Source organism: Diadema antillarum, unplaced genomic scaffold, assembly GCF_040938485.1.
Source record: "Diadema antillarum isolate AM-2024a unplaced genomic scaffold, OU_Dant_1.0 seq00001076_RagTag, whole genome shotgun sequence".
In the NCBI taxonomy this organism is placed as follows: Eukaryota; Metazoa; Echinodermata; class Echinoidea; order Diadematoida; family Diadematidae; genus Diadema; species Diadema antillarum.
Window position 1 is genome coordinate 61,717 of NW_027271899.1, and position 15,091 is coordinate 76,807.

At 39.9% G+C, this 15,091-nt stretch overlaps 1 protein-coding gene across 1 annotated transcript in view; it reads right to left on the reverse strand.

The window, feature by feature from the left end:
- Positions 1 to 15,091, reverse strand: part of LOC139743415 (protein diaphanous homolog 2-like) — a 46,518-nt gene that overhangs the window by 20,892 nt on the left and 10,535 nt on the right. Inside the window, exons 3-5 of the mRNA XM_071653900.1 lie at positions 9,777 to 9,887; positions 6,670 to 6,869; positions 3,400 to 3,603 (exon numbers count right to left, since the gene is read on the reverse strand). Of these exons, the coding sequence (XP_071510001.1) occupies positions 3,400 to 3,603; positions 6,670 to 6,869; positions 9,777 to 9,887 (515 nt within the window). The remainder of the gene's footprint in view (positions 1 to 3,399; positions 3,604 to 6,669; positions 6,870 to 9,776; positions 9,888 to 15,091) is intronic.

Here is a 15,091-nt window from a genome sequence, read left to right on the forward strand (position 1 = left end):
ATAAATATGGACTGGGGTGGCTCTTGTATTTCATCAATGCAAATTAGATATTATCATGAATAACTGACTTCACATGTCATGAGTAATTCTATAATGCGTTTGAATGGAAAAAACTGTGATCTTCAGTAGAGAGCATTGAACTACTGTTGGTTGACAAAAGGGTCAAACTTTTTTTCCAACTCTACAGATGGTTGGTTTACTTTTTAAGAGCTGATAAGTCATTTGACATTGTTTTATTATTCCCTGGAGCAAACATACAACCTGATGGACATGGATCTTTTCTGTTTCATTTTGTCAAAGAAAAAACAATTCTCTTTTCACAGCCCAAGATCTCAACATAATTTGTTTATGCTGTTCTTTAAATGTAGTAACTATGCATGAAATCATCAAATGTGTTTTTAGCAACTATAATGTTCATGTAAGTTTGAAGTGTTTTACAGAATATGTTTTACAGAATAAGTATCTTGATACACTTTTCTTTGCAAACTTTTCAGCTTTGTTTTTTTCTTGTCACAGAATAAACTTGATTAGTCCTTTTTCAACTTGTTACAATTCTGGAGGAAAAGGCATTACATCAATTGAAGGCACGAGAGAATCAAATAGCCAAAGACAAAGAACTTGAGTTCTAGTGACGCTCACTTTGGATACTCAGCCAATGCTAGCTTTTAATAGCATTCCTGCCTCCCCCAATTCACACTACATCTTGAACTTGAACTCGGCGGTCCAACGTCTACCATCAGCCTTCTCTAACACAGGAAGGGAATCGATTGAGCTTGTAATGAATGACTTCTCCTCAACCCTATATGGCATGCTGCCTAGCCATTTGGCTTTTCTATTCTGAGGGGAAGGGAAGGCAGAGAATGAGAGAGATAGAGAGAGAGAGGAAGAGAGGAGAGAGAGGAAAACAGAGAGAGAGAGAGAGAGGGAGAAAGGGAAGGAGGGATAGAAGGAAGAGAAGAGGAAAGAGGGATAAGAAGAAAATGAAGAAGTGAGAGAAGGGAAGGCAAGAGGGAAAGATAAAGAGAAAGGATAGGGAAGAGGAGAGAGGGAGATGGGATGAGAGAAGAAAGAAAGAGAAAGAAGACATAAGGAAAAAAGATGGGGCAAGAGAAGAGAAAGAGAAAAGAAAGAAGAGACTGGAGAGAGCAGGAAAGAGAAGGAGAGAGAGACAGAGAGAAGAGTATCACCCCTAGAACCTGGCTTAACAGGTGGACGCTGGGAAGGAAATCCCATTATCTGTTCAGGAATAGTCCTATTAACAACTCTATCCACTCTACGATGAGAGATGTGTTCATAGGTTGATGCCTGCTGTCCTGAAAATATCTCTATTTCAACTGCTTTCAATTTCTTGTGTGCGTTTGTGTGTGTGCGTGTGTGTGTGTGTGTGTGTGTGTGTGTGTGTGTGTGTGTGTGTTTGTTTGTTTGAGCATGTCCTCACGAGCTCATCTGTTCGTGACAGTTATCCCGCTATTTTGAACACAGGAAAGCTGCTTGCGTTGTTGTGTGAAACAAACAACAACTGGCTGTTACAACATTAGCTGGCTGATAGAAACAGGATGTGTTTGTTTCTGTTTAGTCAGGATAAAAGTTTGTTTACAAGCCACTCATTTACTGTAAATGCTGAACATGGACACTGAGGTCAATGTACAAACCCTCCTTGTTTTGATTTCTATGACTGTACTACAAACATAAATATTCATAGTAATAGTACATCTTCTTTAGTGTAACTGTCTTCATTACATGTGACAAAACAGTCACAGTATACAAAGGGGCAAATGAATCCAAGAGCAATCCCTGAAATAGCCTTCAGAGAAATGAAGGTGAAAGTTTCACATCACATAACAGTTTCATTTTCTGGCAGAAATTCTGATGTATTCAATATGAAAGAAATCTACCAAAGACTAATGCCAGATTTTGCCAGTCTGATGTTGATTTCCATTAGTATAATCATAAAGATGATGATGACACAAATAACCTCCATTACTAAATAATTTCTATATTTATTTTCTTACACTAGTCTCTTGTAAGAAATTTTGTCTGTATACATCCAGTGCGTTTCACACAGAACTAAACTTATGAGTGGGAAGCTAAGTATTCATAATATGGATACGAAATCACTTCCCCATAACTTGAGATGAAAGGTTACAAGCCGACAACAGCTGCAACCCGACATTACACACACTCTTTCCCGTATGCTCTTTTGAGACACTGACATTGATTAAGCCTCCTCCTGATCGAGAGTGGCCTGCGCCATGGAGAGTGCCGGTGACTGTGAATGATGCGAGTGTTTCAATCGCCATGACAACAGAGAATGCATCTTCCCTAGAGTGAAAACCCGGGGAGCACCTGGTCAGAGACGGTGTGAATATTCTAGCATCCAACAACCTAGAGGGCATCAGTCACTGGGAAAGCATGGCTGAGAGAACAGTTTTCTGTAGCAATCAGCAGTCCTCACCAAGGAATATTTAAGGGTATTTTCCAAAATGAAATGAAGGATTTCAACTGAACTCTTAGACAATGAGAGTTCTCCCAAAGATCAGTGTCTAAAGATTGAAAATACACACAGCAGTAATTGCAAATGAAACATTTCTTGTAAAACAAAATTCTTCATTTCAGTAACCACAGCAAAAGACAGACAGGACCACTCAGCCACAACTTAGCTCTGACCATATCCATTTATTTGTTCTGGTAGTGGCAGTGATCACAAATCTAATTTGCTTTTAGGTTTTCTTCCGGGCCTGGCACCAATCCTAACACTGCAACATCACTTGCAACATCTTCTGCAAATACTTGGAACTTGCTCAGAAGCCAATAAGAAAAAAATAACAAAAAAAAAAGAGAAAAAAAGAGAAAAAAAGAAAGAAACAAAGAAAGAAAGAAACAAACAAACAAACACAACAAACAAACAAACAAATAGGCAGGGAACGGCCAGGAAAAGGAGCTGGTGCACATTAATCTCCAGGCTTGAGATAGATGAGCTGTGCTGTCAAAGGATGGATGAGAGAGCTCGACGCTAACCTGTTTCTCTGGTGGCCCAATTGGGCAACTAAAATCCTTACACATGAAATTTTGGTGGCCCAAATCAGACATAGTGTAGCCCAAAATAAATGGAAAAATAACAATCCATTCTGAATTTTAAGTACCTGATCAGGCCACCAAAAGATGGCCTTAATGGAAATTCAGTGGCCCAACATCAATTTCTAGTGGCCCAGGGCCACTTCTAATGTTGAGCCCTGGATGATGTATAAAGACAAAGAAAATTGGTGATTGGTCGTGCTGCTCCACTTTCAGATATCATCTTGGTACAAACATCAATACCATCACTTGTCTGTGGGTCACACGATACCAGGGACAATGGCCGAAAGGTCCGGCCGTAAACTGGAGGAGTTTTTAACTCACCCGTCCGGAGGCACAAAGCACACAGCTGCCAGCAGCTTGGTGGTGTCGATCATCATGTTCTCGTAATTGGCGTCGAGGGCCGAGGCGATTTGGGTGATGGCGCGCTTCTTGGAGAAGACCGTCTGGATTCCGTACTTGTTGTTCATGAAGGCCTTGATACACTTGATGCATTCATGTCTGATGTCTGCACTCTTCTTCCCTTCTCTAAGATCCAAAGAAAAAGAAGAAGAAGAAGAAGAAGAAGAAATTGTTCAGAAAAAAATGATTATATAAATCATGTACCCTAGTAAAACCATTTTTGACATATATGTGTAACCTGGAAGGGAGAACTGAGAGGACATGTGTCTTGCCGGAAAATTGACAGCAATATTTGCTCATGAATACATTCTTTTTTTATTTGTTACCTTTCCCATCACTGGCATCAGTGTTCTCTCACATAACATAGCATGGTATTGGTACTTGGATAAACTAACAAATCAATTTTGTAGTTTGTACTGCTGCAATTGCTTTTATGCAAACAAAGCCACAATAACAAACATTGGGTACATCTTTCAACTTTTGTATGAGTATGGAAAGTCATCTTGTACTACGAAATGTTCCATACTTATTCGTTGTCTCTGATTTTCCAGGAGAATATTAATTTGATTGGAACATGTAAAGAGAGTGTAGACTGTATTATAAGTGAAGATAACACCGCAATCATAGTTTTAAGGTTTGCAATTTAATTGTTAAATATTACTTTACAACATGTCTATGTTATGTGAGAATGAGAGTTATATTGGAATGTTCTATTTTTTCTATTCATTTCTCAAGGACCACAAGGCACTTTCAAAGGTTTTAAATGCCTTGGATCTACAGATACTGAACAATGTATCAATATGAGCTTTTTACTGTAAAATACTTTCATTGAGAACGAACTGGAATTCCAACATTCATGCATCAAGCAACAACTGTAATTTTTTGCAACTATCAGTTTACAAAAATAATAAGAAAACTTTTGAGAAGTTAAAAAAATATATATGATCAAGACTTGTGAGAAGTTTTAGCAGATTTCTGACAGAGCACGTCTTTTCGCCGATGTCTGATCTAATATTCAGCTGAAAACCCTTAACAGGAAGACCAACCCAGTGCCAGAATCTATCACGGGGAAGTAGCCTTAACTTCCCCTATAGGGAGCGCCCTCGCGAGGTTTGTTGCAGGAAATCCCCAGTTTGTCTTGCAACCCAAACAAATTTTCGGGCAATTTGGTTCCAAACTATGTAAGTCCAGGAGTTTCACCCCTGGGCTGATTTCCCAAACACCTTGCGGTTTTCCTCCCCTGGGCTAATTGAATTGCAGTCTTATTCTCTGTCTCTCAAAATTTTCTTCCGTTTTTTTTTTTTTTTTTTTTGGGGGGGGGGGGGGGGGGTTGGGGTACTCGTCCATACCGCGGTTCCTTCATAGGCAATTTAACAGCAAGAGTGATAACAATGTTACAGTCAAGAGGAGGTTGTGACTTGGCATATCTTAGACTGACTTTGCTATGGTTTGGATGTAAGTGCCAGAGGACATGTACTGTTTGTTGTTTGAAACCTTCAAACCATCTCCGTCTAAAGAAATGTCACACACACAGGAACCAAGGCTGCGTCATATTACAGCTGCGAGAATGAGAAAGCTGAGATGCCATTAGATACAATAAAAGTGAATGTGCTCTGCCAATTATCTTAACAGTTCTGATTGATACCCAATTAAATTGCTCATTAGTCAAGACTTCACTTCCTGTCTTAGCTGGCATAAGAGGATAAATTTATCTTAGGCATGCAAGAGAAAGAATTTTGTACTTCCAAGGAGGTTAAAGAGATGGAGTTCCAACTGGCTGCAATCATTGAAGCAGTTGTCAGTTTTCTATCGATATACAGAAGAATTCCACAGAGTGTGCATTTGTGCCTTTGATGATCATTGTTCATTGCTGCTGTCTTGCTGAGCAATCTGAGGATTCATTTTAAACATTAACATAATTTTGGCTTCATTTTGCTTGTTTATTTGTTAAATGATATACAATCTAACTTAATGATAAAGCATATAAAACAAAGGTCAAATCCTGTCCAGAAATATATGGAAAAGTGTAAATCAGAGCTGTATCATGTGAAAGTGTTTCAAACTGTATCCTCCAGGAAAACTGGTTGCATCACTTTTCCACATAACTCTGACATATATAACTCATATGGAATAATCTCCAAGTATAATTCTTTATCAATTGATATATCAGATAAGTGCCGGGGCATGCCCAGTCACAAAATTTTCATTTCATTTCATAATTTTTTGCCCAGTTTCTTTTCGCGCATCCATTTCATGAATAAACAAGCAAAATATACCTGATATCATGTTAGAGTCCAAAACGAATCTTCAGATTGCTCAGAAAGACAGCTGCTTCAAACACCGAACATCAAAGCATGAATGCACCTGCGGAATTCTTTTGTGCATCCTTACAAAACTGAGAGCTGTATGAGTTATCATAGCCAGTTGGGACTTCAGCTCTTAAACCTCCTGGCTCTGACTAGGTCAGTCTTTACAAAGTTGAACATTTCCTCGCTGTATTACGCCTGTGAGGCTGAAAGACCCAGGAGGGCAGTGGGGCAGAGGGACACCCCTCAATTGGCCGAGAGCAAGTGGTCCTAGACCCCATTAACAGTGCGGGGCTGGGCCAAGCCGCGGCCGAGCCCAGCCTCAATTGCGAGGTCGGGCCCCGCAACACTGCCGGGCTCGGCCGCGCTTTTGATTCAAACCTTTCAATATTTTGTCATAGTGGCGCTCTGCTTGTAAACAAATGCAATTTGGTATTGTCTGGTTTTCAGACCCTTTGCCAAATGAATTCCGTGGCGACGAAGTCACCGTTCGGGCAAAGGCCTTTGCCGAAGGAAAGAATCCTTTGCAGGACAAAACCACCTCAAACTATACTAGTTTTCGACGTTGAGGGGGTTAATATCCTGAATAGCGAAAGATACAGGCAGAGGGTTTGGAAGCCAGACTAAAATTGGCCGCGCAATTGGCCGCGCATTTGGCCCAGTTTGCGTTTACACCAAGAAAAGGCCGGGCTCGGCCGCGGCTTGGCCGCGGCCGAGACCACCTCCAGAGCAAGGCCAAATGCGAGGCCAATTTTGGCCTCGCATTTGGCCTTTTGCGCGTTTACACTGAAGCGGGGCTGGGCACTACCGCGGCCGAGCCGCGGCCGAGCCTTGCACTGTAAACGGGGTCCTAGCCTCACCAGGCCTGGTCAATTAGGAAACTCACTTCTGGTTGAAGTCGTCCAGGATCTTGAGGATGACGTCCAGCCCCTTCTCCCCAAACTGCTGGACCCAGCTGATGGTGTTACTGGCCAGTGAGACACGCAGGGAGCTGAGGATGTCATGAAATCGACCCATATCCGAGGGACCGGTGTTATACAGCTCCAGCACGTAGTCCCCCGGCTTCATCTGGGCATCATTTCGACCCTGCACACCAAGAAAACTCATCTCGATCAAGAGTATGCTTACTAATACATACATGGGAGCAATCCTGTTGTATCCTGAGATGTAAAGGAGTGGATCACAGCTTATACACTACATTTGACATCACACAGTGCTCTCAGAAAAGACTTGACACAAGGCATGTCGCAATGAATTCCACTAAAATACTTCAGGTGTGCTACATCCTTCCTTTACTATGGTACCTCTTGTCCAATACATGACTGGACATGCACCCATGATGCAACATCCATGCACAACCTTTGATAAAACAACACTTTGTTTCTCTACTAACACATCAATGACAATATCAAAAGTTTGCTTTATCTCACTATTTTTGAATCTGTCCAGTAAGGACTAAAATTTATTTACCATTTTGCCATATCATGCTTCGACTTTGAAGCAACGTTAATAACAGTTTGATTATTTTCACAGCCAGGGGATATTCTGCTGATAATATCTGATATCTATAGAATTTTCATAATCTTTATTGAAACTGATATTAGCATGCCATCTTTAATAGAATTACTAATTAAAAATATGTACATGTGTATGAAGTTTGATGGATGAGCCTTTTAGTCATGCAATCAGCATATCCATCGAACACTCAAAATATCCTAATCATCAGAAGGAGACAGCTTTTTTTTTTTCAATCTAATGAAACTTTGATGCGATACTGGAAAGGACTACCGAAGGAATTAGCTCACAGCCAGCTACTGTCATCCATGCTTACTTAGTGAGGTTTTAATTTGTTTTTGCCTAGAGGAACAAGGTGGGGGGGGGGGGGAGGGGACTAATATTCAGGGAAAGATGTTTTGCGAGTCTCATTATTGAGGCAATATCTATCTTATTGTCTGGTTGGGTGTCTGGAGCTGACTCTCCAGCTGTGAAACGTAAAGCTTGCACAAACTCCGTCTTGATACATCGTAGACACAATACCGGATGCCATGCTATTTTCCCTAATTACCAAGTCTACTACTTCTGCTCACTCTGGCAAAGACCTGCACCTTGTTTCAAGTAAAGATTAAAAGTGAAAGCTTTAATTGAAAGGCAGCAGTTCTCTCCAACAAGCTACGTCACTGTTCATACAGTTGATAAGAACACAAAAATGGTTAGTCTAAATGAGTCTAAAAGCTTTGTATCAAATTCAGCTCAAAATATTTTTTACTCAAATTCAGAGCCTTCTGAATCTTGATGTATATTCTTTAAAAGCTGGAGATGATGATCAAAAAGTTAACTGTCTTCCCAATTTTTTTTTTTCATTTGATATTGCATTATGGAAAAAACCCTTAAAGTGGCTGTACAGTACTGGTTGAGGTAGGGATTCATGTTTTGAACATTCCAAAGTGAGATAATGAAAAGCCTCTTATGAAATATGAAAGAGCATGTAATTTTAAGAAGGATTCAACGTTTATTTGATGAAAATTGGTTTTCAAATGGCTGAGATATCCCAAAAAGTGCTAACAATAAAAGGCAACATGCCACAACTTTATTAGGATCTCTTTGTTTCACCTTGTTTTTGGTTATCTCAGCCATTTCAAAACCGATTTTCATCGAATAAACTTTTGATACCCCTTAGGACTGCATGCTCTTTGACATCTCATAGAGTGGTGTCTGAATATCTCGCAAAACGTTAAAAGCTAAATCTTCACCTCGACCAGAACTGTACACAACCTTTAATATTACAGTAAATACATTGCACTGCACTGTCACTTCATACAACAAGATCGATAAATTTAGAAGCTTTTTTTTTTGGGGGGGGGGGGGGTTGAAGGAAAATGGTTTGCAAGAGGTTTACTACTGAGTGTTTTCCAGAGGTATCAGAACAAATATACTAACTTTTGTCTGCTAATGCATTTCGAAGGAGAAACCCAACAGAAAAGTACAAGTAAATTCATCGCAAATCTATTCAAGCTTGAAGAATGCCGCAAAATGAAAAAAGCTCCAAAGATTCACACTGGATATCGGTGCTACTTAAGACATATAGGCTTCATATATTCATTATGCATGTGAACTGTGTTGATACGTGGGTCACATTGCAGTCTTGTAAAGAGGCATGTTTAGATTTCATTTGGTCAAAGTGGAAAAATGTGATATGATTTTTTTTTAAAGCACAGTTTTGGTTTTTTGAGATAGTATGATTTATTTCACAACAAGTACAGGAAATGAATTGTTGACAAATGTCTGGGTTCCTATCAGCCGATTAGCCTAAGACGCTCAAGTTTCAAACCAGGATGCACAAACCTGTGACGATGTGTGTCAAGTGGAACATACACAACGTATTACATTTCAGATATTGTGCATAGTACCTATTTGACTCTTCACACATTTTGTGCCATATGTGAAACGATGTACACTATATGGCCCATTACATTATAAAACCAAAAAAATTTGTGGCATGAATCTTTCTCAAACTGGGGCCAACTGCCTTTTTTTTTGCAGCATGACACTTTTGCAAATCGGCACTGGCATTCATTGCACTGTGTAGACAAAACCTTTCACGAGCATTTTACTTTTACGAATCTTGGCTCCTGGCAAAAGTTTCATGCACATCAACATTTCTGGTTTTATAGCATGTCAATGTTACTTTACAGCACCGATTCCTTGGACTGTGTGTCAGCTACAATTTACGACACAGTAGCAAATCTTCATCTTCATAAGATCTCCTTCCTCAGTCATTTGTGTGTGTGTGTGTGTGTGTGTGTGTGTGTGACAACTTGAGAAGTAAAAGCTCTCCATCTTTTCTTGCTACTCTCCAAAATACAGAAGATGGCATGTATGACAGCAGAAATGGGACACGGCCAACTTGTCAGTGAACCCCTAGCAAGGGTGAGGACCAATGACCACACCCTTGGATTCACCCCCTCTCTACTGGACCACCAATGGACCACTTACTGTGCTGGAGGCCCCTGTCCTCTTCATGTACTGGACCACCATGTCCCTCTTGGTCTTCATATCCCTGGACCTCAGAGGTGCGGCTTTCTGGTCAGTCAGGCCCATGTCCTCCTGTACCAGTCAGAAAAATTCAAGGAGAGGGTCAAGATCACGCAGAAAGAAAACTGCAGTAACTTAATCTTACAGCTTTTATACATTACATACTTAGCACGGGGTGGGGGAAGGACTTGATTAGAATTGGCTCACTTTACCCAATAGTGAAGAAAATTTTGGGATGGTTCATCACTCTCTGTGCAATCTGTCACCATACAAAACATTATTTACTTGTTCTGTAATATAATCTAAGCTTCAATCTCATGAAAACTGTAAATATTTCATCACCATACACCAAGGATAAGAAATTTAGTTTGGTCAGTATATTTATTGCTTAGTACTCTGTACACCGTCCTTACTGACAGCTGTCATCGAAGCACAAATGAGAAAAATTGCATAAGAAGTCTGTCGAAAAAGACTACATAAGGAGCAGGTATTTCAACTTCAAAGGCATTCAAACCTTGTCCCCCATAAGGGACATAGAATCCTGTGGAATTAGCTGAAGATTAAACAAGGAGAAGGGGACTTAAGGTCAAAGTGAAGGAAGTCGTGGTAAAGCTAAAAGATGGGCTTTATTATTAGGACAAGAAGGACTTTATCCCCATGTGAGGTCAAATCCTACTTAAAGGACTTATGATACAAGCAGGATTAGGGTCTAAGAAAGATAGGTTGAGGTCAAATGGACAGAGGGGTGAGCTGTGGATGTGAGGGAGTGTGGACATTCATCCCAGAGACAGGATTGTTCAACACTAGGTGTATTCATAATAGATCTGCATTTTTCGTACTGCTCACAGTATGAATTGGAGTATAAGTTAACCACACTCTGACACTTGCCCTGAGAGAAGGTACCTGTACCTCATAGGGTTACACAAATAGTCACTAGATAACAAGGGGCCTATCACATACTCATGCAATTATAAGATGCAATGGTACATACTACTTGGTGATATTGATATGCAATGTTTTATGAAAGACCATGGACAAGCACATGGACAAAGGTGCACAAATGCACAGGAAGTTTGATTGATGTCTGAAAGATGCCTGATGCTAGAAAGTTTCCTTGTTACCTTTCAGAGCACTTGTCAGAGGTGGATGGTAACTACAGTTTGAGGAAGGAAATAGAACACTTGACTTTCTTCTCCTAAAGTTATTACCATACTTCCACTTGTCAGTTAAAAGCACAAAGTTAGTGATACACAAAAAAAAAATATGCATTAAAAGACAGAAATCAATTACAACTCTATGCAGTATGCCTCCGGCACCACTTCCTGGCAGAGGCATAAAAACAAACCCGCAACATACGTAGATGAATAAAATGGTTTCCTTCCTCCTAATGGCAAAAAGGCCAAGTTGGTCAAATTTCAATGAAAATTGACACCTACATATTGGAAGGTATACATCAAAATGGCATTTGTTTGTTCCTTTTCCCCCATTTCCTTATGGAAAAATGAGTCAATGCATTAATGTAAATATTCTAAGTTTATGAGTATACCACTATTAGGGCATTATGGTTGAAACTGCATTCTTAACGCTCAACAACATATAAAATGTACACCACCACACTCATGACACTCGTATCTGTGGTAAACTTCCCACTTGGTACCTTTGGTAGTTAAAGCTGTCACATAGATCCTACTTATTTAGGTCATGGTTTCAATGTTATCTTACTACCTCAGCTACTCTTTCAAAAAAAGCTGTCCTTGGCAGTTGACCCCTTTTAAGGACAGAACATATAATGAGAATATACAGACAGACAGTGGGTTACTTTTAAGGCAACACGACACACTATTAAGGAAAGCCAAATAACTTGCCATAAAAGATGGGTTGAGTGTTTCAACTTTAAAACACAGAATATATTACACAGCTATAGAGGATACTCATAAATTGTTTGTAACAGGCCTAAAAAGACATCATCTTGACTACACATTAACAGCAAACTGACATACTATTGCAAATCAATTGCTTTACTGTCAAACCTGTCTAATGCTATTAAAAGGGACTGTACAATTTTGGTTGAGGTGAAGATTTAGCTTTTAACGTTTTGCGAGATATTCAGAAACCACTCTATGAGATATCAAAGAGCATACAATTCTAAGGGATATCAAAAGTTTATTTGATGAAAATTGGTCTTGAAACGGCTGAGATATCCAAAAAACAAGGTGAAACAAAGAGATCCTAATAAAAGTTGTGGCCTGTCGCCTTTTATTATTATCACTTTTTTGGATATCTCAGCCATTTGAAAACCAATTTTCATCAAAGAGCGTGTTTCTACTGAGAGCACCTCGCATCCCTGGCATCGCCACGAATTTTGTCCAACGCAGCACCTCGTATTTTATGACCACTAGAGCTGTTTCTACTGAGCAATAAAATACGAGGTGATGCAAAGGTGACGTGCAAATGCGGCGATTCCGGAAGTCAGGTATTTTTAAGTCACAGATTTGGGTCACGCGCGCACTGCCTGTTAATACGATCCGAACCCTGCCTGCTTTGCTACAACTGCGTCGGCTATTTTTTGATTAGCCATTTCTCTTCGTCTTCCCATCCAATATACCCCGAACTAACATACTGGTATCCTGACTGATGAGAAATCTTTGGAGATCGAGGGTCCAGTTGAGATTTTCTCAAGGCTGCGACATACTAATGTGGTACTCTCGCGATTCGAGACAATATAAAATGAAATAACGCGGTGTAAAATCAAGTAAGTGATGAGGACTTAGTAATGCAATAAGTTAGGTTGTTAATCACGCGAGCAATAGGCGATAAATGCCACAATTCACATGTAACGTAACGTAGGGCCTATAACACATACACAAGCGAGTTGTTGGTCGCTGTGTGTACACATGTGTGCGATGAACCGATTGAAAAGCGCGGGGAGAAATTCTAGACGTCCGATACACCACGAATTTCGCTACCCGGTGTGTTTCTACTGAGAATCGTCCTTCGCGTCACCACGCATCGACCACCTCAATAGATGGACGACGGAGCACCTCGCATCAGCCGGCATCGGCCACTTCCAGATCTGTTTCTACTGAGGAAAAATTCGAGGTGTCACCACGCATCGGCCGGTATCGGCCGGCATCGGCCGGTATCACCACACATCGGCTGGCATCACCTCGAATTTTCGTCGCTCAGTAGAAACACGCTCAAATAAACGTTGAACCCTTCTTAAAATTACATGCTCTTTCATATTCCATAAGATAAGAGGTTTGTCACTACCTCACTGAGGAAAGTTATAAACCTGAATCCTCAACTCAATCAGTACTGTACAGTCCCTTTAATATCATGACATTGTATTTTTCTCCACAATTCTCCTCCCCCTTCCCCTCTCCCTCCCCTCTCCCTCCCCCCCCCCCTTTTTTTTTTTACAGTATGTCACCTTGACTTTGATTGAAAACACAAAAACCATCAGCCCAAAAGAAAACAATCCACACAATTGGTTTGTCCTGGTCAACATAGCTTCAAGGCCATATCGTCCGTCACTTCCTCTGTTGGTGACACAGTTATCTGCCACATCTTATCAGAATATGGCATGACCTACAATGAACATGGTCACAGCTTTAGTCAGTATTGTACAAACACATCAGTTGGTGGAATTTCAGGAAAAATACAATATTTAGCCTACATTTTCAAATCAACTGACATAATAACCTAATAGCATTACATAGGCCTATTACCTTGCATATAAACTTTGGAAATCATTTCTATGGCTACAAAGTGGCAGTAGATGCCTTCATCGTATGAATCATACAAATCTAACTGACTTGTACACATATCATCCACTGCAAAGTGCTAAAACAATATAGTGTCTACCCACTACTTGTAAAATACTTTTTTTACCAATGGCATATATGTGACCAAGTAAAATATATGATGTGCCAGATTTCCCCTGCCATAAGGTTAATTCCTTATATGGTGGACTCTTGTCTTTGGAACAGGAAGAAAGAGAAATTTAAGAAAAAAACAAGAGGACATATGAAACGACATAGTGCCAGTAAATTTCTGCCCTATCGACAGATACTTCGTTTCACACTTGTAAGAGTACGGTTGGACGTCATTTGGTGTGACGAGTGTACATTTAAGCCCAGCTCTAGCAGTAGCCACACATAATTTAGAGCACTACGCAGTCATTGTGCACGCCTCCTATGGTGGGGCATCCTTAAGTAGCTTGAATAATTGATGAGAGAAAATGAGCCTCAATCCCTTGGGAGTTAGTGTTCTGTTTTTGTTTTAAGTTGCAATATAAAATACCTCTGTTGGGATGGACCTTTCTACTTTTTTGGCAAAGCTTGCTCAGAATCCATTAATTACAGATTCTCCTTTAAACATCCTTTCATATTGCATGATTCGGTAGCCATTCAAGATATCTAGGAATACAAGCTACGATAGATAGCTCATTTTAACTTTCATCATAATTTGGTAGATTAACAAATTGATTACAGCATCTTGACAATCTTTCAATCTTACAGAGTATCAATGTTAACATCAAGCCCCTTAAAGTGTCAGAAGGGAAAATGACAAAATAATCTAGGGAGAAGAGCACTAAAGTATGACTGATTTATGCACGGCTACCTCACTCATTTCCCCAGCCACGCAGAACGGCATGGATTAAATCATTACTCCAGTTCCTGACACTGGCAACCTCAAATCCATCCTTTTCAATCCTCCGTAAGAACACTCCATCATGAACTGCCAATCTTTTCTTGCACCTGATTGTATTAATAAAAATGTTGGATATTCATCTTGAAAACTTGCAAAAGAGAAAAGGGTGGTGACAACCAACGAAAGACCACCGCATTCCGGAACTCTTACTTTGTGACAGAGACCATGAACATCCTCCTAAAACACAAGCCATTTTTAAAGAAATTCTTTGAGTTCTGATATTAACAAGAAATCCACTTCATCTTTTATTCTATTATTCTATTTGGTTTCCAATATCACATAATCTTTGAACATTACAATAAGAATACATTGACATACTTACTAATTTGTGAAATGCATAAAAACCAGCTATCATTATTGTCATTACAATCTCATGTGGTGAATTCAAGAGTGTGTTTTCTGAGTGTAATGTGAGACATTTGTACAAGTTTTCCAGTTTGGAATCACAGGGGACTGTACTCTTCATATCAAACATTTACATTCCTTGGGATGCAGTGAAACAAAAACAAAAGATTTGTGACAACTGAGTGAAATCACACAAATATCCACAAAACTATTACCTG